The 27,265-nt window shown below is 46.0% G+C and overlaps 1 protein-coding gene and 1 long non-coding RNA gene across 6 annotated transcripts in view; one reads left to right on the top strand and one right to left on the bottom strand.

Annotated features, from left to right (window-relative positions):
- Positions 1 to 21,610, top strand: part of ZKSCAN1 (zinc finger with KRAB and SCAN domains 1) — a 32,941-nt gene extending 11,331 nt beyond the window's left edge. Inside the window, exons 1-5 of one of the 5 annotated variants that reach the window (XM_072943261.1) lie at positions 12,621 to 12,638; positions 12,885 to 12,989; positions 18,249 to 18,731; positions 19,007 to 19,199; positions 20,376 to 21,610. In XM_072943261.1, the coding sequence (XP_072799362.1) occupies positions 18,342 to 18,731; positions 19,007 to 19,199; positions 20,376 to 21,211 (1,419 nt within the window). In that variant the 5' untranslated portion in view covers positions 12,621 to 12,638; positions 12,885 to 12,989; positions 18,249 to 18,341 and the 3' untranslated portion in view covers positions 21,212 to 21,610. Of the gene's footprint in view, positions 1 to 1,533; positions 8,623 to 12,523; positions 12,639 to 12,884; positions 12,990 to 16,516; positions 16,625 to 18,248; positions 18,732 to 19,006; positions 19,200 to 20,375 lie in introns of those variants that run through there. The other 4 variants (XM_031676713.2, XM_072943262.1, XM_072943263.1 and 1 more) reach the window with 4 other exon arrangements.
- LOC140687157 (uncharacterized) lies at positions 11,355 to 12,817 on the bottom strand. The gene is made up of 3 exons (XR_012061304.1): positions 12,574 to 12,817; positions 12,240 to 12,377; positions 11,355 to 11,584 (listed from the first exon to the last, which is right to left on the bottom strand). It is a non-coding gene; the product is annotated as an uncharacterized lncRNA (long non-coding RNA).
- Positions 21,611 to 27,265: the final 5,655 nt, after the last annotated feature.

Here is a 27,265-nt window from a genome sequence, read left to right as displayed (position 1 = left end):
GTTCCTGAGTGTGTAGTATGAACAGTGACATTCTAAGAGGCTCAGCCTGACAAGAGAAGGTGACACAGCTGACAAGCAGTGCACGTGTCTCCGTAAGATCTCAGCCCCCAGGAGACTAGTGGAGAAAGCTCTTAAATAAGTCCTGTCCTGGGCAAGGCCACTTCCTAAGACTTCTGCCCGGGGAGGAAGGGAAACTGTGAGGAAAGGTTGTTACTACAGAAACTCTGAGTTTTGTTTTGAACCATAGGTATAACTGGCGTTTGTGGTTGGTTTCCTAGTACTTGTTTTTTGGACCAGATGAAGATTAAGCCAAAAATTTCATCTGTGTTTATGAGCCAGGTAGTACTCACCCTGTACTAACTTAAAAACAAAACAAAACATTGGGAACAGCCAGGGAACTATCCAGATCATCAAGGACTTAGGCTTGGAATTCAGAAGAAGGAGACCAGTTTCCTCTTCCTTGTGATCGGGTCAATGTTTATGGCGATGCCATCACTGAAGTCGGGCTGGATGTTACTCAGCTCCTTCAGTGGCTGCCTTCAGGGACCTGTTTGGGATAACGCACCCACTTGGAACGGTATCTTAAGGCCAAGTAAATCAAGAATAGATTTGGGATAGTTGGTTTTTTCCTAGACAAACGTAAACATATATAAAATATGTTTACTAAACAGTTTTCAGTCTCTGCTGAAAAACAAAATGGTGCACAGAATCCAGCAGTCCACAATAAAAATATTCTGGTGTTTTAATATGCAGGTTGCTAAAATCAGAGGATCAGCCCTGCATTTGTAAAATCCTTCATGGTCTGTCCCCGAAATTGTCTTCAGTTTATTTTCTGTTCTTAGTAATTCTCAGTTGTCCATCAGTGAAGGTTTTAATTACAATTACTAATGCCCCAGCCAGCGTCTTTGCCCTCATCCCTGTCACTTGAGCACCGTCAGCTCTGCGCTGCTCTCCCTAGTGGAGAGACGCTCTTTCCTGTGTCTCCAGGTGCCAGTAACCTGCCAGGTCCAGCGTTCCTTGTCTTACCGGTTAACTGTCGCCTTGTCAGTTAAAGTCTCACAGAATTGGCAGTGTTCGATTTTTCTTTATTAACTATATTCCTTCCTTTCTGCTAATACCATTTAACATTTTCTAGGAAAGACCTATCCATTCTCTTTTTAACTCATAAATACTTATGTTAGAACTGGAACATGATTTTTTTAATGTGTATTTATTCTTTCAAATTAATCATCGGGTGACCAAATTACAGAATAGTGAATTGCGGCCTCTTGTGTTCCGTAGTCCGTCATCCCTCCCTTCCCTCCGGGATGCTGTTCCCTCTGCTCAGTCCCCAGGGTGTCTGCTCATTCCCGCCCTCTGCACACTCCCTCAGTTAGCCCTGTTTTTCTCATTGTTTTTCTACTATTTTATCTCCAGTTCATATTGTGAGCCCATTTTGCAGGCATGTAGAAGCTTCTGGGAAAACAGTGTCACCTGAGTACCCCGTATCTGAAAGAAAAAGGTGCTATTTGTGTTTTCTGTTTATTGTGTCAGGTTGTGAAAACAGGAATGAGAATGAGGAGTCCACCTCAAAGGCTGAAATTGCAGATGACCCAGCGTCACAGGGGGAGACAGCAGGAAAGTTCCAGAAAGATTTCGGAGAAAAACGTGACCAGCAGGGCAGAGGAGTAGAAAGGCCGCAAAGAAACCCTGAGGAGAAAACCGGGAAAGAAAAGAGAGACCCGGGGCCAGCTGCAGTCAAGGAGAAAAAACCCAGCCCAGAAGGGCGAGGCCCTCGGGAGAAGGGGAAGGCGCTGGGGAGGAGCTTCAGCCTGAGCTCCAACTTCAACGCGCCTGAGGAAGTTCCGACGGGAACGAAGTCCCACAGGTGCGATGAATGTGGTAAATGCTTCACAAGGAGCTCCAGCCTTATTCGCCATAAAATAATCCACACCGGAGAAAAGCCCTACGAATGTAGCGAGTGTGGGAAAGCCTTCAGTCTTAACTCCAACCTCGTCCTGCACCAGCGCATCCACACAGGGGAGAAGCCTCACGAATGTAACGAGTGTGGCAAAGCCTTCAGTCACAGCTCAAACCTCATCCTGCACCAGCGCATCCACTCTGGGGAGAAGCCTTACGAATGTAACGAGTGCGGGAAGGCCTTCAGCCAGAGCTCAGACCTGACCAAGCACCAGAGGATCCACACGGGGGAGAAACCGTACGAATGTAGCGAATGCGGAAAAGCTTTCAACCGAAACTCATACCTTATTTTGCATCGGCGAATTCACACCCGAGAGAAGCCCTACAAGTGCACGAAGTGCGGCAAGGCCTTCACCCGCAGCTCCACCCTCACCCTGCACCACAGGATCCACACCAGAGAGCGAGCCTCCGAGTACAGCCCCGCCTCCCTGGATGCCTTCGGAGCGTTCCTGAAAAGCTGTGTCTAGTGCGAGAATTTGTCAACAAGCCATTTCCCCCTTTTGTTTCTAAAAGTATTGCAGAGATGTGTGCCCACGGAGGGGAAAAAAACAGCCTCAACAGATTTAAAAGGACAAAAAAATCACTCTTAAGGATCCTTCCAGTGACATCAGCAGTGTTCTGCCTTTGTCTGGCCTGCGGGTGTGTGATTGCTCCAAGCTGACCAAATGGATAACCCACGTGCTGTTTCCACACCAGATAAAAGCACACAGACAGGCCAACGTCAGGCTTTTCAGAAATGAGGATACCTTTCAGGCGCTCTCGGACTCTCCGCAGCCACACGTGGGATTGAAAGGTGAAGATCGGCTCTGTGAAGATGACACCGAGGTTAAAAACCTATTTGCCGCAAACAAGCCCTACTTGGCCAACATCTTGCTGAACCTTATTTCTCAAAAAAGAGGGACAGTCCACACAAAAACCACATTGGGACATGCTGCTCAAACTAGTTCCATATACGGTAAGGTATGTACACGGGCACTGGGGGCCTACCAAAGCTATCGGGATCTAGGACCGTGCTGATCAGTGTCAAACCAAAGATTTCTGTCTCTTCCTCAAAGAGAGGCATGTGCGCCAGTCTGCGGTTCCAGAGGACGGCCACAAACGTAGACGGGTGTGTCCTCATCACTGAGATCAGCTCTAGTGAAACGGCAGCAGTGACTCAGAACACTTCTCTGCCTTCACGAAATCCCCGAGCCCCTAAGCACTGTCGCACTCCTCGGTGCATTTCTCCACAAGTTAGCACTTGATTGTGTGCTGTCTTTGAACCCTTCATTGTTCCGCGTGTGAAAGTTTTCATCACTCCCCAGAAGAGACGCTTCTGTCATCAGGGGATGTGTTCATACCCCTGACAGCCCTGGACACAGGGCTGAGCACAGAAGCACTCATCCTGCCTGACTTCAAGCTGGACTTGCACACTTACGGTAAAGCCCTGTGAGTCACGGGCACCTGAAATCTGGCAGCCTGGCCCGGCTGGCAATCGGGGCATTCAGGGCTCCAGGCCTGCTGAGGCTCGAGAGTCCGATGCTGTTCTCGTCCTAAACATAAAAGAGAGGCGCTGGTTAGCTGCCTGCACAGACTGCACCTAAACATGGATCAGCGAGTCAACACTGGACTGTCAGAAATGACTTCATTGTCATCACCTTAAAGAAGAAAAATGTGAACACTTACTAAGGACATTTTTTGGTACCTGTCTATGGCAAAGATCTTAACCAGAACCTCTTCAGCCCCCTGCGGAAGCAACATGATTTGGGCACTTTCTGCGTCATCTGTGACTTTCAGTAATACGGCTCAGAAGGTGTGATTGCTGTTGCCTTTCAGAAAGAGGAACGTTTGTAGGGAGCATTTTTTTCCCTGCACTTTCCAGAAACATTTAAAAAATTGACATCATTAGCTGGCAATTACCTAAACGTGTTTGTTGCTTTGAGAAAGTCACCAACATGCGAAGCTGTGTTTGGTTGTATCACAGTCACGCTCATGGTGTCTTTTCTGTTTCTCCTCACTAAAGACTGAGGCGAGGTTATGTAATGTTGACCTTTCCCATCACCTGTGCAGGAGGATGCATTGGCTTCTGGGTGGAAGCTAGTGACAGGCCGTTTTCAGGTCCACATACAGCAGCGTGGGCTCCGTCAGAAGGCGTCAGGGCCTTAGGCAGAGATGAACCTGCTCACTAGAGTGTGCGGCTGATCCTGGACAGCCCTGCGGGGACTTGGAGTCTAAGAACACAACCTGAAGACCATGCCCATGACGGGAGACACCCCATCCCCTGCAGAGTTTGAGATTTTCTGTCAAGAACTAAAACTCATTTGTCAGCTATTCGCTAACCAGCAACCCACGCCTGTGAGACGGCGTCGCTTCACGAGGACCCAAGGAGGTGGGGCAGCTGTGGCCTTGGCTCCAGGCCAAACTGAACTTCCGCACGACACTCATCCTCTGGCCTCTCCTTGCAGCCCGGACCAGCTACAGCTCCCCTGTAGCTTCTCGGCGATTGCGTCGGTGCTGCCGGCGGAAGTCAGCTGGTGGCCAGAGTGCCCTCCAGTCTGAGAAAAGCAGGAGAGATGCTCCAGAGGAGCAAACCTAAGTAGCTTTTTATAGTAACGTGAAGGTAGAAGAAATGCTTTCAGGAATCTGCTTCAGAGAGCGAAGCATAGAAAGCTGCCGGTGCTCTTGAGGAAAGACTTGGCCGGGAAGCAGCCGCCAGCCGTGAGGTTCCTGGCTCCTCACCCTGAGCGGAGCGCCGACCGTGCTGAGCAGGCGAGGGGCGTTGGTTGGTTCCACATCGGCCCTTTTGAGCCGCAGCTACACGCTGACATCATTCAGCCCTCTTTTTTTTCTTCAATGGAAATTAAAGAAAACCTGTGCCCCCACATTTAATTCCTGTTTTACTGGGACATCGTACTGACCATGTGGGATGGCCCCTCGGGGTTGCTTCAGGTCTTCGGCAACACACTCCTTGAAGCAGCTATTTGAAGATGTGTTTTCTGAAGAAAACAGGCTCCCGCTGTTTATTAAAACCATGCACAGTGCATTCATTTATCAACTGCTCAGTGCAGAGTGCAACTGGGCCATAGTCCTAAAGGCTTATAGCATCTAATCAGCGCTCAGGATAGTCATTCGGAAGTTCCTGACTGGCTGAAGTCTGTCAGCAGTTGAAGTGCTCTCTGGCTAACCATTAGCATGCTGGCTGACCCAGTGGAAGTTTGTGGGAGGTTTTTTAAAACTACACCTTAATCTTGCCAGGAAGAGACGTGAAATCCTTCAGGTTGTGGGGGAGTCGCGTCGTCTTCATCCTGGCAGGCAGGGCTGAAGCCTGAGACGGTCGAGGTTTGAGGCATCTTGATATGTAAGGCACTTAGGATTTTATTAAAGGCATACAAGGGAAACTGTGCTAAGTATGCACAGAGAGGTGGACGTGTTTGTTGTGAGACAAGTCACATCTCCCATCGTAGAATTCATTCCGAGAAGGAATCTCTTGAATGTGATGAGTGTGGCAAAGCCTTGAATCGCATCTCAGCCCTTGGCATCAGAAAGCTTACACTGTAAATAAACTGCTAATACTATGTGCGAGGAAAACTTTATTGTATAGCACTCATTGCTTTGGACAGAAAATGAATTCCGTCAGTCTGTTCCAATCATGTAATGAATTTCAGAAACACTGCAGAGGAAGCTCAATCTTAACTCCAAAGGATCCACGGAAGAAAAAAAAATGTGGGGAAATGCTAAAGAAATAGCAAAATGTACGACTTCTGACAAGAACTGTAAATGTCGGGTACTTCTATATATTTTGTATGACCGTAGTGTCAGTGTCTGTGTTTTGTACCTCCAGCCCCTGTTGTTACTCTGTACAGCCCCTGTAAACAGATAATGTATTTTATTTTAATCTATTTGACAGAACACATCACTCCAGAAGAGCAATGTCTGGGAGTGAGTAGTGAAGAAGATTGTGGTTATAGACAAAAAAGTCAGTTCCAAGAACTGAGGAGGGGGGAAAAGAGAAAACAAAAACAAAAACAAAAAACCTTCAGAGTTTGGAGCTTATCAAGTCAAGAGAGATGAGCAGATTGTTTAGGAGAGGCAGGTTCACAAGGCACTAAAATGGAGCAGTTCCTCCAAACATCTGCAGCTTCCTGGGACTTCCCTCCTAACAGCCAGGAGGTTGACCTCTTAGCTGCCAGATCAGCGTTTCAGGCAAAGAGAAGGGGTCCTCTGAGCTTGTCGGGGGGAGTGAGAAGGTCTACGCATTGCATTGAGGTGGGGGGTGTTTAGGAAGACCAGTGGGACCCCTGAACCTTAACTGGATGCTGTTAACCATAGGCCTGCCTCTCCCACTAACTCGTAAATCCTTGCTTTGAAAATCAGAGTCAGGAAGACACCAAGACGGAGAAAACAGGCACAGATGTGTCCAGTTCCTGTCGTGGCAGGAAGGTTCTAGAAGCATTTTGCAGCGTTCCCTCTGGCTGTCTCCTGTGTAGCTTCCCTTCCCCCGACAGACTTGCCCTGGTTTCTGCTTGTTAGGAAGGAGGCCTTGTGAAGATTCATAGCCGTGAAAGAACTGTTTCTTACTTTTCATCCTGGAGTTGATCACCTTTTACTCTGGGTCTGGTCCTCCTGACGTCCTCCCCTGAAGACCAGGTTCATCCTCCCATCCTCCTGGAAGACTCACTGTGCAAATTGGAGTAACGGTATTAAAACAGGAGTCAAGCAGGGACAGCGATTCTTGTCAGAGGGGCCGTATTTCTGTGTCCCGCTCTGCGCAACTTCTCAGAAACATTGATGAGGGGGCTGTGGTTCCCCAGCGGGAAGCCCAGTGAAGGTGTGCAGATTGCAAAGTGAAACGTGGAGAAAAGGATACTCAATGATATAAATAGATCTTTTCGTAGAAGTTAGAGTAGATTTTTTATTTCAGCTACTACTGGAGAATATAATAAAAAGCATTATTTGAGAAGTTTCCCTAACATTTAGGTTTCGTTTTTAGAATGGACATGCTACTGTACATTTTAAAGTAGTTACTTATTTTGCTATTCAAATTAATTTTTTATTATATCTAAGAAGGATATTATCTGTTTTACTTTTCAAAGCTTTGTAAAGCAAACTTGAAGTTCTAGGGGAGGTAAGCCATCTCCAATTCTGCAGGTCAAAGAAAAGTTTGGGAAATACTTTGGACATCTCATAATACAGAATGTCTTAACACGAGAACTTAGCTTCACGGTGTCTGGTTCTGTTTAATAGCAGATACCACAAACCTCATGTTTTTCTCTTATCCTAAAACAGTGGAAGGTATAGAAGGGGCATTCGGTTGACTTCTGGACAATGGTCTACTGTTATTTTAACCTTTTTTTTTCCTTTTAATCTTTGAGATTCTCACCTACACTTACTAAAGAATCATGACTCACCTCACATTACACTAATTAGCAAAGTTAATTGGTCTTAAAGTTAAATTTTCTCCCTTCAGCAGGCATTCATTCAGCAGTCAGGCTGAGGGGTTTTAGATGCAAAGAATAAGTTCTGTGAGTGTTTGAAAGGTGGTATTGAAACTGGGATCTCTTTCCAGCTTCAGATTTGGGTTTCAGGCTTCTCGGGTCCAGGGAGGGGTCTGGGCAGCTGCAGTCGCCCCATGTCACCATCAGTTGGTCTTCTGACAAGGTCAGGTGTGTTAGCAAGGAGATGGGAGGTAGAGTGGGAAGGGCCGGGACTCCCAACTGGGCAGGGTAATGAGGCAACCTGAGGAAGGAGGGGAGAGAGGCTGTTGGGTGTGATGGGCGGAGCAGTGCTCACCTGCCTTCCCCCCCACTTTAGAAGCTTCACAGTGTGAATAAGGTTTTAGTCCATCCAAGCAAGGACAAAGCATATTAGACTGAGAGATGCTTCTGCTGGCTGCAGAGGTTCTAACATGAATATGTGAGGAGGTGGGTGGGAGGAAGTGGGTTGTGATGACACAGGAAAATTTGGTCTAAAAAGATACCAGTTGGGGGAAAAGGGTGGGATATGCAAGCAAAAGCAGCAGTTATTTTAAAACAAACGTATTTTTATTAACTTTTAGTTAAATATAGATTATTACAACCAGGTCAACATGATAAGCCTAAATCTATATATAGTGCTAACTCAGGCATCGTCTTGTTTATCTGTAGACTGGCTGAAACAAACCTTTCCTGTCTTGTCAGTTCCTGGTTTTCTTAGTTTAGAATAAATTAGACCAAAAGAAACTTACTTGTCTTTGTATCCCCGCAGAGTTAAGTTATTGCTGTTAAAATCTGACCTTTTCATTTCTCCAGTCTTCAAAGAGTCCAGATGCTTGGTAGATGTTCAATAAATGATTTTTAATTGAATTTGTTTATTTTTAATCCTCATTAACATTTCTAGAAAGGCTTCTTTCAATAAATAATGAAATCTTAGAGGAAAAATGTTTGTTTTTTTAAGCTGGGAAACTCCTCCTTTGAAAATAATTTGAAAACTTGATCAAGGACTAAAGTTCCAATCATGAGAAATGGCAGCAAAATAAAATTTATATGCATTTATAGTCAGTGGTCCATTTTAGGAGGCCAGTGGTGTCTGACAAATTAGAGTAGTGAGGTTGGGGAAGGAAGTTGTGGGGATTTGTAATAAATATTCTCTATGTTGTTTCTCTTCTGGGTCATGGTAAAACAATAAATTAATCATCTCTAGGTGGCAGTGTTTGTGGCATTTGTTTTTTGTCATTGGTTGTGTAAAACGCGTGTTTTGGGTAAAGAGAAAAGTATAATTTCAAAGTCAAAAACTAGAACTGTGACCCAAAACAATCCTCACCAAATGTCACGTTCTAAGTAATTTCACAAGAGCTGAGAGCTCTAGGAAGCTTTTTGGAAAGACGGCAACAGAATGAAAAGCCATGGAATAAAAGTTGCTTTTTAACGATCCCCCCAAAACATAATTTTCTCATAAGACAGAACCATTAAAATAACCTTTGACCAATTTATGAAACTTAGAAAGCTGGACGTCCTAATGGCAGGAGCAGCATGTAAAGCTGATAGTTTAGACCTTCAAACTCTGACCTCTAACCGGAAAACATTTGTTATTTCATAACTCACAGAAACAAACTCCATTTGGGTTTTCTTCCCCACTTTGTCTCATATAAGTTTTTTTCACCCTATTAAGAAACCAGAGGGAGGGTGCAGAGTGTTCTGTTTTCCTCTGTGCTTCAGTTTCTGGATCCTTAAGGAATACTAACCCCCTGCTCTGCTTGCTTTCCAGGCCTGTGGTGGGATAAACATTTTTTAAAGTAAATAAAGGTGCACATGTGAAAAAACAGTGTATTTTTACTACAGTAACTTCATGGCCAAATCTTAGTTCAGGGGCACTTTACCCTCTCCTGTCCAACTGTCATCCTGTCCTGGATTCCTCAAGATAGAATTTGAGGTGAGGGCTTGTGTGAAGATGGTTTATTTTAGGAAATAATTCCAGAGAACAGAAGTTAGTTATTTAATGGAGGTACTGGGGCTTGAACCCAGGACCTTGTGCATGCTTAGCACATGCTCTACCACTGAGCTATACCCTCCCCCCAAAATCACCCTTTTGTAAGTGAAACATCCTGGCAGTGTCCCCCATCCCGTGAGTCTCCAAAAAATACAACCTTGAAATCAAGTCTTTGTGAACATAGGGGCCCCATTACAATCTCATGTGACGGACAGAATTTCACATGGCCTCTGTGATTCTCCCAAATTGCCCCAATCACTACTCAGTCCGTTCCCCTGCCCAAGTCCTCGACCTTTTGCAATTCCAGATCCTCTTGAGGAGGAACGGTATTTCCTCTGGAATGATGGAAATTGCCACACAGGTTTAAGAGGCCTTTCTCTTCCCAAACTACTCAAGTCCCTTTGCCAGTGGTCACCACCACTGCCTCCAATTCTGAGATGTCTTCAGTATGACCACTGCAAATCCTTGAACCTGGGAGGTGCTAGTCTGACTGTACCCTGCCTGGGTTATCTGTCATCATGCGTCCTGTATTTGGTTCTGGACTCCACATTTTAAAAGAGAGACAGACCAACTACAGGATGGTAAAGACAAAACCACCTCATGTCTGCAATAAAGGGTTTCGTTTGTTGAGAAAACTCATCAGAACTTGGTCTCTGCCCTCCAGTATCTAAAGATCTGTCATGCTAGAAGAGGGATTCAATCTGGTCTGCATGACTCCAAGAAATAGACCTGAATCCCTTTCAACAAATGTTATCAGGCCATGTGCTGGGTGTCAGGAATAATAAAAAAGAGAGACCACATGAGTAAGGCAGGTAAGTGAAACCAGCTCTGCCCAGCCGCTACCAGGACTTTGGGCAAATTGGAAAAAAAGCACCCCTTCCTCAAGGCACCTGACTGCCCTCTGCTGGCCAGTTGTGACAACTGTACAACTCCCTGTCCTTTTTGCTATAGGTAGTTACAAAGCCAGTGTGAACAGAATGATCTCATGTGATCCAAATGCTTTAACGTTGTCAGAGCAGGTTATTATGATGCCCATTTTCCAGACAATTAAGTTCCATATCCAAAGTCCCCAAGGCTCATTAGCAAGAGAGCTCCAGCTCTAAGCTATGGGGGTTGTCTAACGACATCACCTTTATTCTCTTCCTTTCATTGTGTTTACCCTAATGAATGTCTTTGCAGTTTCTCAACATGTTGTACAGGTGGACTCCCTCTGGGAAGAAGAAAAGGGACGTTTTCGAAGCTGTAACAGGCGAGGAGCTTGGCAAATTCGCAGAGAAATCAAGGTTTGATTGCCCTCTGCTGGCCAAACGTAGGGATGGCAGCAAAAATAAGTGATGGCGAGACTGAGAGAGGAAAATCCAGAAAGCAACCATTTTGGAGAGAACCGTGACACCTAGCTGGAAGGAGAGGGAGGGAACCAGGACCTACAGTAACCAGTGATAGCTTTTCCCCGTTTGGATTTCTGCTACAAAGGGGAGGGGGTCCCTTTCTTTTTCAAACTGAATAATCCTTCAAGACAAAAGAGAACTGAATAATGTAGAAACAGTAAAGCGGGAGAGTAGGGATGTTATTTAAATGAGGAGCCATGGACTCTCAGGGTCGTTTTACGTTTTACACTCCAAGACCCAGAAGCAACTTTCAGACAAGATCATGGACCCCCTTGTTGGTGATCTTTGGGACAATCATACGTGAGAGTTTTCAAATATTTTCAAGGGCTGACAAGAACAACTACATGCCATTTTGTGAGAGAAAAGAAGTAATCAGGACTACAATCAAGTCAGTGAGTTGAAATTACAGGAAAGCAGGTTTTTGCTTTAATTTAAGGGACTTTTAGCAATCAGAACCCTCCAAAAGGAGGGAACTGTTCTAAAGTAGTCAGCTCCCAGCCACAGAAGCAGTTAGAAGCAGAGGGTTGTCACAGAAAGGATGTTTGCATGTTAGATGTTAGGCTGTGCATCCCCAAGATGACACGTTCGCTCAGTCACCATTTAATGGTCTCCTCTCTATTACCATTGACCACGTCCATAATTATTTGTTTACATATTTGCCAAGAACTACGTGTATTTTTCATTTTTCATTTTCTTCTTATGCCTTCACACAGTGCCTGACAGAGTGTAGCTTCTTTAAGTTTGTTGAATGAATTCATTGGAAGAGTAGGAGGTTCTTGGAAATCAAAACCATTCTGAAGAGGAAATGCACATTACAGTGAGCCCCCCGTCACGTCGGCTAACTTTTCCTTTGCTCTCTTGTGGTTTTGTCATCTGGTCATGGTAATATTAATGCGAGACGACAATGGACCACCTAAGTTAACCTGTTTTACTTTACATACTTCTGTACGTCTTTGAAAAAAAAAATTTTAATTTAAATGATCCTAGAAAACATAGGGGAAAATGCTGTCTCATGTCTACAAATCTATAATGCATTTAGACGGAATTCCGTGCGCAGGCACGCTGCTGTCCCTTAACACGTGTGCCTTTTGAGGGACCAGGCAAAAGCAAACTCAGTGGGGGCCAGAAGGGGTGGGGCTGAGATCGAAAACACCGAGAATGTACAGTCTGGAAACCCGCAGCTGAGCCGGGCGGGGGGTGGGGGGAGGTGGGGTGGAGGTAGGCAAAGACCTTTCTACAAAGTCCTGCAGCATCAGGAGCACTTAGACGGCAGCCTCAGACATTTCTGTCCAGGAAGTTTAGAACCCGCAAAGCCCCCAAGGTCACAGCTACTTCAGGTTGATGCCGCTGTGACCTGGTTCTGAGGATGTTACTTGAATCTCTGGCTTGGTGGGATAAGCGTGGGGCTCTATGTCTGTAAACGGGGACCGGGTTCATCACGTGACCGACCTGAGGGTCACAGATGAACGGGCCTCTGAAGTCCACGAAGGGGACCAAGGTCGCTGCGCCGAGCTCACGCCTCTCCTTGGCCCTGGGCGTCGGGGGCGGGCTGCGAGAACCCCCAAGCTTTCATCTGGTCGTCTCCTCCTTGGTTTAAAAAAAAATGGAGAGGGGACGTGGTCCCCGCCCGTTCACGTTGCGGGGACGCCTAACCCTAGTTGCTGCTGAGCCTCAACCTCCCAGGTACCCGAGACACCGAGATGACCGAAGACCTCCCAGATTCCTAGAGGGGCCGCTGCGGACCCCAACCCTACAGCTCTCCGTGGGCGGGGCTATTACGCACTTCCGGCTGCGCCGGCCGCGGTGAGCGTCGAGGTGTTCCAGCGCAGTGAACGGCTCTGACTCGCGGTGAGCCTCCGGGTCCCCGGTTCTCGTGGCGGGCGGAAGAGGGAGTTTCCGTCGAAAGGATGCGGAGAGGGAGGGGTGTGTTAGGCATCTGTGTCCCCTGGGGACTCCCCAGACCGGTCCTGAGAGGGCGGTGGGAGGAGCTCTCTGTCCCTGCCCAGCCCCAGACGGCGGAGGCATCTGTGCCTTGAAAGACTTTTCCACCTCCAGGGGTTTAAGAGTTGAAAGTTGGTCTCTTTCGAGTTCTAGAGCAGTTTTTCTCTCCACTCCCTGAGCCGAGGCGTCCGTCAGTCTGAACAGGGCTGCCTTCTTTTCCCTGCCTCTCAACTGGCGGCCCGAACTCGAGGCTAATAGGTAAGAATGCGCCCGAGGGGATTAGGGACCGCCTGCGAGAAATAGCCTCAGAAGTTTGGGGCAGTGTCTGATCTAAGGAAGAAACAGTCCTTTGGGCTTTGTTCAGGTTCGAAAGCACATAACAGGATTTCCTCAAGTTTGGAAACACTTATTTAAAGGACCATTTATTTATAGTTTGTCAAGAGAAAGGTGATCTTGTGAGTGGGGTACTTGGAAATCTCTGTTACGTAAGAAACAGTTGAAAAAAACTGTGAAGAAAAGAGTTAAAAGGCAAGAAAATTGTTTTCAGGTATTGAAAGGCTACTACGGAAAAAAGGAAGTTTTGGTTTAAGATGGAACTAGGATCAGTAAAGAAAGAAAATGAAAAGTGACGCAGAATTTGATGCGGGTTAAAGAAAACTTTGTAACAATTAGAACTGTCCAGCAGTAGAAATCTGTGCCTCAAGAATGATCAAATTTGTGGGGAGGGTATAGCTCAGTGGTAGAGCACATGCTTAGCATGCACGACGTCCTGGGTTCGATCCCCAGTACCCCCATTAAAATAACAAACAAAACTAATTACCTCTCTCCCCCCCCAAAAAAATTTTTAATGGTCAAATTTGCCTGCATAGGAGTTTTCAGGTACAGAACGAGTGTGTTAAAAGCAGTCTGGTATTAATTGTTAAGTCCCATTAAGTTGTTAGAATTTATGATAATTTGGTTTATTTATGCCTCATCTTGTTCCAGAATGGTTTTGGGGCACTTTCATAAGGGCATATAAGCTTTGGGAAATTAGCATAAAAGAGGTGGAGGGGAACTGGGAACAGAATAAAGACTGCTGTTTGTACTAGACCATGAACTTTTGCTTGATGGGCCTCTTGTGCTAAATACTCTAGATATCTTAAAGAAAGTAGTTCATTGTGGTTGAGGACAATATGAGTAATGAAGCCTCTGTTTTCTGTTCATATGCTTTTTTTTTTAAATTTTTATAAATGCTTTATTAAGAAAAATTCAGAATCCAAGACTGGAGGTCATTCCTAAAGGAATCTTTAGACAACTCAGCATGACCTCATACTGGCTTTACTCGGGTTGGGGTGAGGGTGGGGGGCACAGTGGATAGAGCATTATCAAAAAAAAAAAAAACTTTGCCAGTCTGTTAGGTGGAAGAGAGGGACAAGATGAGGTCAGAGAGGCAACAGGGTCTGAGATCTTTGAGGTCTTGTTGGCCTTGTGATTTTGGGTATTACCCTGTTTGAGAGACGAAGCCTTGAAAGGTGTGAGCAGAGGAATGTTGTTATCTGATTTGTGTGTAACAGGCAAGAGATGATGGGCTGGGACAACAGTGTTGGAGGTAGTGAGAAGTAGCTGAACTCTGAATCTCTCAGATGCAGAGCTAATAGGATTTGCTCATGAATTTTGTGTAGACGTTAAAGAGGAGGCAGATGACTGTGTTTCTTTTGGTCCAAAAAAAACAAAACAATGGAGTTGCCATTAACGGAGTTGAGCAGCTTTGGTGGAAAGATGGGAAGTGCAGTTTCAGGCATGTTAAGCTTGAAATATGTAAGACATACTGGTTGTATGAGTCTGGAGTTCAGAAGAGAGGTCCAGGCTGGAGATAAATTGGCTGTTGTGAATATGTAGATGGTAATTAAAGCCAGGTGACTGGCTGAAACCTCCAAGGAGCGTGAGTGCAGTAAGGGTCCAAGCACCCAGTCTTCCACTTGTCTGTGGCCTCTCTGGGGTGTGAATTTGCACTGTTGGGCACTACGAAACTGGTACATAGAATAAATCACTGAGCTGGTGAGCCAGCCCAGCTGGTTGCCAAGCAGCAGCATCTAGGGAAACTTTGTATTCTTTAATTGTGACTGTGTATGTGTTTTTGTAAAGGCTGTCATGTGGTACAGTGGCAGCTCTGAGTTGGGACTTACTAAGTTTTGGGAACAGATCCCGCATGAAGGTGATAATAGGAGACTCCCTGTTTAATGCTGCCTGGCTGCATTATAACTCCTAGTGTCTTGCTGAGTTTCCCAGGCTGGATCCCAGAAGCTGAGCTGCCCAAACAAGTTCCAAGTCTTTTTTGTTCTTGAGGTGCCCTCCTCTGGATAGAGTGGGAAAATTTGTAACCAGTTATGTAAAGTTATTCCAACACTTAGGAGGTCCCCTTGGAAGCATTTCTAAGGAATGCTCCCAGCACTACCTCTATATTTAGGTTATTTTAGCATTTGGTGCTAGTGCCTTTATTTTAAGAGGCTAAATGGCTGTGCCTCTCCCCTGGGTCAGTTTTCAAGTAATCCTGAACTTGGGAGCTTCAGCAGTGTATTGGACGCAGAGGACAGCATAAGGGAGTGTTTCATGCTGATTCTGGTCCACCGTGTCAGAATACCTATTGGCACATCATAGGGTGCTTCAGAATCGGTGGAGGGAAATCCCAGGTAGCATCCCTAGAATTCTGAACTAATTAGCTGATAATTACTTTCTTGTAAAAGCAAGACTGCATATTAAGGGGTTTTTTTAATTCTTATTTTTTATTGAAGTGTAGTCAGTTTACAATGTTAGTTTCATGTGCACAGCAAAGTGATTCAGTTATACATGTACATTTGTGTATTAAGCTTTTATTCCTAGAATCCCATTTTGTATGTTTTTAATTACCAAAATTGGTCACAAAAGTAAACAAAGGGGAATAGTCATAGAAAATACACATTTTTAATACAGCTGTAACATAAATGTACCTTTTTGAGGAGGTTCTGCATGGGCTGGAATTGCTGCTTTTTTGTTTTCCTGGGCTTTTCTTTGAAGGCCATGAAGTTGGGGCATTAGAAATAAAATCTGTTTTGTTTGTTAAAAATTGTTTTATGATCCCTTTAAAGATTTTATGATTTTCTGGTTACAAAAGTAATAATGCCCATTATAGGAAAATTGGAAAGTCAAAAAAAAGAGTTAAAAAAATTAAAATCATCCATTATTCTGTAACCCAGAAATTTCACTTTTAGTGATTTTTCCTGTTCCTTTCAGTGTGATTGTGTAAATATTATGAGCGTGTGAGACTTGATATTTCAAGTGCTATCTAGCCAGATCCATGGAGATTGACATGCATGTTAGAAATGAGCAAGTTTTTAAACGCCTTAAATTTAGATTGTCTGCAACTCCTATTCCCTCATCTTCAGCTTTTATAAACCATTTATACATCCTTTTTATGGTCTCTACCATTGTTATCTATGTAATGTCATGTAACGAGCACCCACGTAGATTTTTATGTGTTTGGCTCTTTATTGAGACTACTGGGGCTTTCCTGATCTAGATTATTCAAATCCAGTGTGGGAACACCTATGTGGTGGGAAAGATGCTGCTTAGAGTTTGAAAACATGCTCACCAGGAAGGCCAGTCACAAGCCTGTAAGATTAACTAACTTACAAGTAGTTTTCTTTCAAAATGTATGGTTAGTGAATGCCAGTAGTGACAGACTGAGTCTGTTGTCTGTCTACTCACTTTTCCCTCCCCCCTTCCCCCCAGCACCCGATTCCAGCCTGAAAGCTCTGTGAGGGTAGGGATGTGTCTGTCTCGTGCATCCCTGCTATCCTGGCATCCGGCCCATCGCAGCTATTCAGCAAGTGTTGAGTGAATAGATCTCACTTTTTTGGCAAATGAAGAAACAGGAAGTAATTATATTTACTACAGATGTTTCAGTATTCTAATGTGTCAACTGACTGAAATACCGAGAATATTTAAAATTTAAAAGAAATAATACTTTTGAACATTTTTAGGTTTGTATCGTCAAGTGTGATTTAATTTTTCCCTTCAGTTTCTTCTCAGCAGTATCTCATCAAAAGAAATACCTCTGACAGAACACAGGTTACTTTTAGTCTAATCTGTCATTCCACTTGCCCTTCTGTGAAAGCTAAACTTAAGTAAAGGGCGTTTAAAAACATGAGTGTGCTCCTCTTAAAGTGGGTCAAGTGCAGCTCAAGTTACATCCCTGATTATGCTCAATTGTTTACAGATACGCTAGTTAGTCTAGCCTTCTAACATGACTTCTGGTTATGCTGACTAGTCCAGTCACTTGACTAGTAAATATTTAATGCTGAAGCTAAAAGTTGTAGGTTTAGACAGATTGCATTTGGCCAGTAGATGGCCTGTTGAGATCTCGGGAGTTCTAAGATTCTGAAACAAGTTTTGGAGCAAGGTTAATTTAAATTTAATTTTAAAATTATGCCATGGTGCATTTTTCAAATTGAGGTATATTTGATTTATAATATTATGTAAGTTACAGGTGTACAACATAGTGATTCACAACTTAAAGATTATACTCCATTTATAGTTATTATAAAATATTGTCTGTATTCCCTCTGCTGTACAATAATAATCCTTGTAGCTTATTTCTTTTATACATAGTAGTTTGTACCTCTTAATTTTCTACCGCCATCTTGCTCCTTCTTTTTACCTCTTTCCCACTGGTAACCACTAGTTTCTTTTCTGTATCTGTGAGTCTGTTTCTTTTTTGTTATTCACTAGTTTGTTTTGTTTTTTAGATTTCACATGTACGTGATAACATACAATATCTGTCTTTCTCTGACTTATTTCACTAAGCATAATACCCTGCAAGTCCATCCATGTTGTTGCAGATAGCAAAGTTTCATTCTTTTTATTGCTGAGTAGTATTCCTGTGTGTGTGCGCGCGCGCGCGTGTACACATCTTCTTTATCCAGTCATCTGTTGATGGACACAGGTTGCTTCCGTATCTTGGCTGTTGTAAATAGTGCTGCTGTGAACATTGGGGTTTATGTGTATTTTTGTTTGTTTTGTTTGTTTGTGTTTTAATTGAAGTTCCATCAATTACAATGTGTTAATCTCTGGTGTACAGTACAATGTCCCAGTCATGCATATACATACATATATTCATTTTCATATTTTTTTCAATTAAGGGTTATTACAAGATACTGAACATAGTTCCCTGTGCTATACAAAAAAAATTTTTTAACCTATTTTTATGTATAGTGGCTAGCATGTGTATTTTGTGTATTTTTGAATTAGCATTTTCATTTCCTTTGAATATATACACAAGATTGGAATTGAGCCACAGTGCACTTTTTTGGAGAGTGGAGACAAAGTCAGATCAAAGCAGGATATCCTGAGCTGACTCCAGAAAGATTCTGACTGTCATTGTTATATGGTAGTTTTATGGTGGCCATAATTTCCACAATTTCTTGTGCTAAAGGTGTGGCTGTAAAAACCAAAAAGCATACTTTTTCTTTTGCTAATGTTATGGTAACCATATTTTCATAGGTTTAACGTGTAGCCCTAAAGAACCAGAAACCCGAAGGAACCAGTACTCCTGCTACACAGAACCCCAGCTTCAGTCTCTGGAGTGCCTGTGTGATGACCAAGGTGCTGAGCATGGCCACCGTCCTGGGCCCTAGGCCTCCACGGGAGCAGGGGCCTGTGATTGTGAAGGTTGAGGAGGAGGAGAGAGGGAAGTGCCTTCCCAGCCTGGAGCTGTTCCGCCAGCGCTTCAGGCAGTTTGGGTACCATGACACACCGGGCCCCCGGGAGGCCCTTAGCCAACTCCGGGTGCTCTGCTGTGAGTGGCTGAGGCCCGAGATCCACACCAAGGAGCAGATCCTGGAGCTGCTGGTGCTGGAGCAGTTCCTGACCATCCTGCCCCAGGAGCTCCAGGCCTGGGTGCAGGAGCACTGCCCGGAGAGTGCTGAAGAGGCTGTCACTCTGCTGGAAGACCTGGAGCGAGAACTGGATGAGCCAGCACAGCAGGTGGGCTGGGGGACCTTTTATTCTGTGAGATTGGGAGCTGGTTTGCCCATGGTTAGAATAGCTGAATGGCCGCCTGCTGAGTCAGACCAGCTTCTTCCTATTTTTCTTCTGCTGTCGTAGGTGGAATTAGGGAATTGTCCTTGGGAATTGAGTGGGATGGATTTTTTTTTCTTTTTCTTTTCCTAGAGGTTCTACATAGCTCTCCTGAGATTTTCTTTCATTCTGGTTTTTAAAATGAGCTGTGCACAGACCCAGCCACTCCTGATTATCTCTAGGCCTCACCGCCTCCAAGTGAACAGAAACAGTTGTGGGAGAAGATGTCATCTTCAGGAACCATGAAGGGATCCCTGAGCAGCCCAGAGGTACAGTCTGTGGAGACCAGTCACAGATACGAGTCTTGGGGTCCCCTCTACATCCAAGAGACTGGTGAAGAACAGGATCTCACTCCAGAGCTGAGAAAGATTCAAGGTATGGACCATCTGTCGGGCTGCTGCTCGGTCCCCCAGGCTTTTGTGGTTGAAACAATAACTAATCCCTGGTTGTGGGGTGACCCCCTAGACTGACTCGACAGGTCTGGCTGATGAGGCAGAATGAGTACCTTTCCTCCCTCGGAGTGTCGTAGTCAGAGTCCTGGCATGGGAACAGATGACACCCTCATAAAGGGAGAGTTGAAGTGAACTTTTAATAAAGGTGAGGACAGGTGAATGAACCAGTAAGAGGTGGTACTGGTTCATTTGTTCATGACTTAGTGAACCTGTTATAATCATTTTTGGATTATGCAGAAATGGTCCCTGGTAAATTCTTTTCCAACTTCTGCCTCATTAGGCTATTTAAAATGTTTAACTCTTACGAGGTTGATTGTTTCCCACACATAGTTCTCGGCAACTTGAAGGGAAACCTGTCCATGTAGCCACATGGTTGCTCGTCATGGAGGCTGGAAGCAGTTTTAGCTGCTGCCGCTGCAGTCACACAGGCAGTGAGGAGGGGTGGGCCTGGAAGCGCTGACAGCAGAGGAAGGAAGGAGGCGGTCGAGTGCGGAGAGAGACAGGGACGAGAAGAAAGGGGTTCAGGGAAAGTACCTAGTTGATCAAAGCTTTTGGACTTGCAGAGGGGTGACACTTCTCAAAGGGAACCCGTTTTCCAGTGTAAATTTCTCTTACTCCACTTTTCTGTGTATCAGGGCAGTTAGATGGACTTTTAAGAAGTACAACTGCCTGGTGAAATGTGAGTTTGCCACTAGCCTCCTCTTCCTTAATCATTCTTTTTATTTTAATCAACTTTGACCCTCTACAGTCTTTCTTGCTTGCTTCTTTCTGCCTGAGCATCACCCATCTCCTTTGCCACTGCCCCAGTGTTCTTGGTTTTTCCTGACTGCCCTCTATGTGTGAAGTTCTCCTGGCAGAGATAGCCACGTACTCCTCAGACCATAATAATGTCTGCTAGGGAACTTGTGCGAAAGTCTGGCATTGTAAACTAGATTTGACGATGACTTAGCGTGTATCAGTGTGATACTGTGACTTCATAGAGCGATACTTGGTTACCCTTTAGAATCCGCCAATCTCACCTGGTGACTTTAGTTCTCATTTAACAGCTTCTTCTCAGAACAGGAAACAACTGACATGTCCTATTTCCTTATTGTTTCAGATTGTGAATTGAACACCCAGAATGAGGAATCAACAGATAAGCAGGAAGGTTCTGAAGAATCTCATGCAGAAGGGTTTGGCAGGGACAGTATTCCCATGATTATTGCCAATAAGTGTGAGGCCAGGTTAGAAAGGCAGTGGGTAAGTCTTGAAAAGGAAAGAGGGACAAAATCCCCTCTCCAAGACAAAGGTTCCCCAAAAGGTAGAGAATTAATTACTAAACCTGCTCCAGGAGAGAGACGTTACATATGTGCTGAGTGTGGGAAAGCCTTTAGTAATAGCTCAAATCTCACTAAACACCGGAGAACACACACTGGGGAGAAACCGTACGTGTGCACCAAATGTGGGAAAGCTTTCAGCCACAGCTCAAACCTGACCCTTCACTACAGAACACACTTGGTGGACCGGCCCTATGACTGTAAGTGTGGAAAAGCCTTCGGTCAGAGCTCGGACCTCCTTAAACATCAGCGAATGCACACTGAGGAGGCACCTTATCAGTGTAAAGATTGTGGAAAAGCTTTCAGCGGGAAAGGCAGCCTCATTCGACACTATCGAATACACACCGGGGAGAAGCCGTATCAGTGTAACGAGTGTGGAAAGAGCTTTAGTCAGCACGCAGGCCTGAGTTCTCATCAGAGGCTCCACACTGGAGAGAAGCCGTATAAATGTAAGGAGTGTGGGAAGGCCTTTAACCACAGCTCAAATTTTAATAAACACCATAGAATCCACACCGGGGAAAAGCCCTACTGGTGTAATAGTTGTGGGAAAACCTTCTGCAGTAAGTCAAATCTTTCCAAACATCAGAGAGTCCACACTGCGGAGAGTGAAGGGCCTTAACGCTCAAGTCTCTCTCGGTGGTTTTTGTTTTTTACCTTTAGAACATGAGTCTTAGGGAGAAAGCCCAGTAATTGCAGTGTAAACTCCGGGGTAGATTTTGTTTCACTCAACATCAGGGAGGCCGAGGAGTGAGCTCAGGCGGGGCACAGTGGGTTCCTGACCCGCCAGCCCGCGGGGGAGGGTGCCCTCCCCACACTGCAGGTCCCGGAAGCCACACTGGCTTCGCCTTTTGTAGCCTTTTGTAGAGTTAAACTGCTGTGTATCCAGTATAATCAAGGAGGAAACATTAAAATTGTTTAACCGTTTTAACATATATTCAAGACTTAACGGTTTGTAAAGAATTGAGCCACGTGGAACACAATTTAATCGGATTTAGAATAAACTTATAACATCTTGTAATGCCTTAGGACTATTACTATAAAAAACAATGTTAGTTATTCAGTACTATTCTAGAGAGAGAACTATTCCCCTACTGGTTTTACTTTTAGAAAATTTGGATTTGGGGTAAATAGAACTTTGAGCACTTGAGAACATGCATGTTAGGAGGTTGCGGTACACTGGGTGGCGTAGCTGCATCCTGGCCTATGTCGTGCTTTTTTCCTGCACACTGAGCACGTTTTCCGTCACTGGGAACATTTTTGTCAGCCTGTGTGCTTTTTGGTCATGTGTGCTCTGTTTCTGCCAAAGTCTGTGAAAATCTGACTCCTTGAGATGCTTCCTTCTGAATTCCAGGAGCCAACAACACACAATATGGTTACCTTAAATCCATCCTGACTCTTCTGCCTGCAGGCTGTTAGATTTAAGAGTGGCCAGAAGCCCCCAGGACCTCCTGTTAGCTAGAAACCCAGTGACTTCGCTCTTCCCTTATGTCACTTATTTTCATATTCTCAGTTTTTTCTACCTCTTAGTAGTAGTCACTGAAATCTCTCTCTCTACTGCTGTAGCCATAGTGGTCAGGCAAACGACGCACCAGGATTGGGGACAGCAAGGAAGTGTGACGTCTGGTGTAGCTCTGATCACTGCAAACTGCCTTTTGTGCCGTCCTAGGATCAGACTGCAGGTAACGAGTCTGCACCGGCCAGGTATATCAGGGCAAGGGGTCACTAGTGGAAAAGAATCAGTAGTGCTCGGAGTCTGAAATGTCCTTCCTGTTCCGGTAGCCTGCAGACTGCCTGGGTGTCCTTGCCTTTCACGTGTGCTGTCCTTTTGTGTCCTGACTGGCACGGGGGCCCACACACGATCTAGCGATTGGGCGGCAGCTCGTGGTCGTGGGCCACCACTGCAGCTGCTACAGCTGACGAGGGGAGGAGAAGCCCGGAGACCTGCCTCTTGTCCTACCCGTGAGCAGGCCGCGGGCCCCAGTCTGTGCTGCCCCCGATCTTCCTGACACTGTGCAGTGGTACTTTCTGATAGGCGTTGACGGAAGACACGAGATCCACACGCTTCGTTTCGGCCCCCATCGGTCCATCTGTGAGCTGAAGTCTTCCTCAGATCTCCTGGTCTCCAGACTTTTTGCCTTATTGTTTGCAGACCCCTTGTCTGGACAGGCCGTTCACTGCAGCCCAGGAGGCCACGCTATCTTTCCCTTGGGCCCCTTCTTCCCCCATGAGAAGCTGGCGCCGGGTAGCCTGCTCTCAGCACAGCCCCCCAGGTGCCCTCCCTCTGGCCTTCAGGGCCACTCCTGAGGAAGGCCATGTGAATGGGCACATTTTGGTTACACCCCAAAACACTGAGCTGATCCCTCTCTGAAACACCCTAGTTGTTTCTTCCATCAAGTCAAAGGGAGCCTTCTGTGAACCCACAGGTGTGAGCGGAGGGGGAGGCATCAGCTCAGCAAAGGTAGGACCTCCTGCTGACACACCTGTGACTTCTGGGCCTGCTCAGCTCATCTGAATGACCAAACAGATACTTCTTACAAATCACAAGATTGCAGTCTGTATGTATTGGGGAAGGTGGGGACAGATGTTGAGGAGAAGGAGCATTATCTTGAGGGACACTGGCTTCTGGTGTGACGTTTGCATGGTCTCCAGGCAGAAAGAGGCATGGTCTCCTGCGTCAAGAGAGAGGCTTTTGTTAGGCCGGAGGGCTCAGGAGAATTTAGGGGTCCAGGTACACGAGCACAGCTGCCTCAGTGTCTCGCATATCAGGGTCCTGATCTTTTCCAGTCGGCCCAGAGCTTTGGCACCAGTGCTCTGGCAAGCCCCTTTTGCCGTTCCACTGTCCTGAGACTCAGTTCTGCGCCTGGTTTCAGGCCAGCCTGCTCTCGCTGCAGGAGGGGGGCTCTGGCTTTCACGACGCCCTGAGTCGACAGTGGCCCATCATTTTCATTCTTCAAAGCGTGAGAAGCTCTGCAGCCCTTAGGATTGCCACTGTCCCAGCAGTGTTACTATCGCCTAAGCCAGCGCTTCCCCTTGGACATGAACCTCATCTCTTGCCGTAACTAGTGAGAATCGTAGTCACTGCCAAGGGATAGGATGCATTTATCACCGGATGTTTTTGCCATCTGACCAGAGGGCTTGATTTCTAGGGCCACTTCCAGTACTAACTGCCGCAGTTTGGATTTCCCCTGGAGCAGGGCTGCAGGCAGAGAGCTCATGTAGGGAGGTGACTCGAAGCAGGAGTGAAGAAGCAGGGAGAGAGGAAGGAGGAGGAAAAGCCAGTAATGGACGCATTACTGAGCTGGTACTTCCATAGACAGCCCGTGCTCACCTCTGCTGGGGACCTTCAGAGACGTCCGGTACCAAATAAGGGAAGCTGGTATATGTGAGCTCTGCTCCAGTCCTGGTGCCCACCTTCCATGGTTAGGAGGCCAGTGCTGGCTTGGCTCCAAGAGAGTGGGTGAGGCCCCCCTGGTAGATGGGGAAGGACACTGTCCCCAGGGGACTTTGAGGCTGGCTTGGTCTGAAGAAGCTTGTGAGCATTGCCGCCTATCACATCACACAGACACACATTTACACACACACGCGCGCGCACACAGGCACACGTACAGTGGACCACTGGCCAGGGCTGCCAGGTTAAGCAAATAAAGGCACATATGGATTCCAGGTAAACAATATATTTGGGACATACTTCTTATGCTAAAAAAAATTATTCAATGTTTATCTGAAATTCAGATGTAACTGGACATCTTATCTGGAATTCCTACCCCCAGTATGCGCGAGCAGCAATGCCTCATCTCTCTGTCTAATCTAATACACATACTAAAAGCATAAGGAGCCAAAGGGAAAAATAGACAAACTGGGCATCATCAAAATTAAAAACTTCTGTGCTTCAAAGGACACCATCAAGAAAGTGAAAGGACAACCCAGCGAGTGGTAGCCAATCCCTGCAAAGCATGTGTACACGCTAGGGCGCTGGGAAAACCTATTTTACAACTCGGTGATGAAAGGACAGCCAGTTAAAACATAGGCAAAGGACCTGAATACACATTTCCCCAAAAAAGACAAATGGACAAGAAGCACATGGAAAGACGCTCAACACATCCGTGACAGAAACGCAAATCTAAACCACCACGAGGCCACGTCGTACCCGCGAGGCTGGCTGTAGCAAGAAGGACAACATCCAGTGTTGTTGAGGCGGCAGAGAAGTCCGGACATTATACGCTGCTGGTGAGAATGTAAAGTGGGACAGCCACTTTGGAAGACAGTCTGGCTTTTCCTCAAAAGCTTAGGGGAGAGGGTATAGCTCAGTGGTAGAGCATGTGCTTAGCATGCATGAGGAACTGGGTTCAATCCCCAGTACCTCCACTGGAAAAAAAAAAAAAGATTAAAAAGAGTGTTTGACCAAGAAGTTCCTACCCTAGGTATATACCCAAGAGAAAGGAAAACACACCCACACAAAAACTTGTACACAAATGTCCAAGGCAACACTGTTCATAAAAGCCGAAAAGTGGGAAATGTTTCCATCAATGGGTGAAAGGATAAACAAGATACTGTTCAGCTGTTAAAAAAAAAAAGATTACAGATTCACATTGCAACATACACAGATGAAACTTGACATCATTGTACTAAGTGAAAGACTTGACATCATTGTACTAAGTGAAAGAAGTCGGACACAAAAGGCCACATACTGTGTGATTATGACTCCATGTGTGTGAAGTGTCCCGAACAGGCAAGTCCACAGACAGACAGCAGACTGATGGGGGAGGTGGGGGGAAATGGAGAGAGACTGCTGAAGGGTATGGGGTTTTTTTAGGGTGATGAACTATTCTCAAATTGTGATGATTGGTTATACAACTCTGGATACTAAAAACCACCAGATTGTGCACTTGAAATAGGTGAATTGTATGGTGTATGAATCATCAATAAAGTTTTATTTTAAAAAACACAAACTCAGTCATGCACACATACACCTTGGGGGCGTAAGACAGAGCCTTCGCGGAGGGGCCAGCCTTGATGGAGCGGTGGAGGGTTCACACTGAACAGACCCACGGGTGCCCAGGCATGCCACCGCGTGCTGGGAGGAGCTGTTCCGGGGCTCAGGCGTGGCTTGACGTGAAATGATTTGTACCAGCAGTCACCCCTGCATGCGGTAACTGTAGGGAAATTCTCCACCAGAGCTCCGATGGAATGAAGGATCAAGGATTCTGTGTGGAAAAGCCCCTCACATCTGATGATCTGACTTTCATGATGCAACCCTTCCTGGATCGCCGTGCTCCTTGCTGTTCCTGGAATGTGGTGAGCGTGGTCCTCTCCAAGGGTCTGTGCACCTGCTGTTCTTTGTGAGATGTTTTTTTCCTGGATGTTAATATACTAGGATTTTCAGCCAGGGAAAGGAGGGAGCGGCACCAGCAAAGGCCGGGCGGTGAGAGTAAGTGTCTCGCTTGTGCGAGAAGATGCTGGGGGCCCTGGGGAGGCTATGAGCTGAGAGGCTTTTACTGGCAGATCATGGAGTAGGTGATGGAAATCCATGACAAGGCAGTGCGACAGGTACTGCATGGGTGTCAGACGTGAAGAAAATGGGGCAAGGGGCTACACCAGGGCACCCTGGGCAGCAGCAGTAAGGTTTCTCTATGGTGTAATCAGAGCAGAACAGTATTATGAAGAAACTATATGCTTAATTCAGGGTACAAGACAGGTGATGTAAGTGGCTTTGAAAGCATTTGAGGGGGAGTCACTTGCTACCCTATGATTCTGATGGTGGATTGGTGTCTTCCTACAGAAGGACAATCTAAACTTTGTTTGCACTGGGACTTTTCATCTGGCACCCACATTGTGATGAAGCAGACAGAGACGGGAGGTGGGGGTGGCAGTGCCATTTCGTGTTTCTGGATGGTTTTGTCTTGACGAGGCCTGCCCATGGCCGTATCACACCGCACAGGATGACACGCAGCACAGGGACTCCTCTGGGTGAGAAGATGGCAGTGTCTGTGTGGTGCTGAGAGAGTCTGTGGCAGTGTCTAGGGGAACCTGATGGAGCCTTGAGGGAAAGAGAAGTCAAACACTGGAGAATAAATGAGGAATGGCTGACTGTATTTTAGCTATCCTGTTCTCAATTTAGCTTTAAGGCTGTTTCCTCAGTGCAGCCTTTTGTGACCGCCTTGTGCCTCGTCCCTCCCCAAGCAGAACACAGGCTAGCTTTCTTCGAGTTCCCCCATTTCATTTGTCAAGAGATTTAGGACAGCAGGATCATTAAGAGCCCAAGCTCTGGAGCCAGACTGCCTGGGTTTGAACCCCGGCTCCACTACTACTAACCGTGTCTTGGTTTTCTCATCTGTAAAAAGAGGGATGTTAATAGGACTGACAGCCCCTGTGATTGTGGGAGACAAGGCTGACGGTACTGGAGACAGTCTGCGCTGGCACAGGGCTCAGCTGTCAGTGAGGCCAGCCATCATGATGACGAGACTGGCGCCTCCTTCCGTGGGGGAACCACGGGCCGTTCATCTCTGTGTCCCCTGTGTGCTCCCTGAGCTACTGGCCAAGAGCGTCAAGGACGAGGGAGTGGCGTGGGGTGTCAGAGGAGGGGCTGGGATCCCCTCCATGGTCTGGGGAGAGGGCGATGAGGGAGCTCAAGCCCGGGCTTCGGGCTCCAAGGCCTTCGAATCTCACTGTATCA

Source organism: Vicugna pacos, chromosome 18, assembly GCF_048564905.1.
Source record: "Vicugna pacos chromosome 18, VicPac4, whole genome shotgun sequence".
Taxonomy (NCBI): Eukaryota; Metazoa; Chordata; class Mammalia; order Artiodactyla; family Camelidae; genus Vicugna; species Vicugna pacos.
This window is presented reverse-complemented; position numbering and strand designations above follow the sequence as displayed.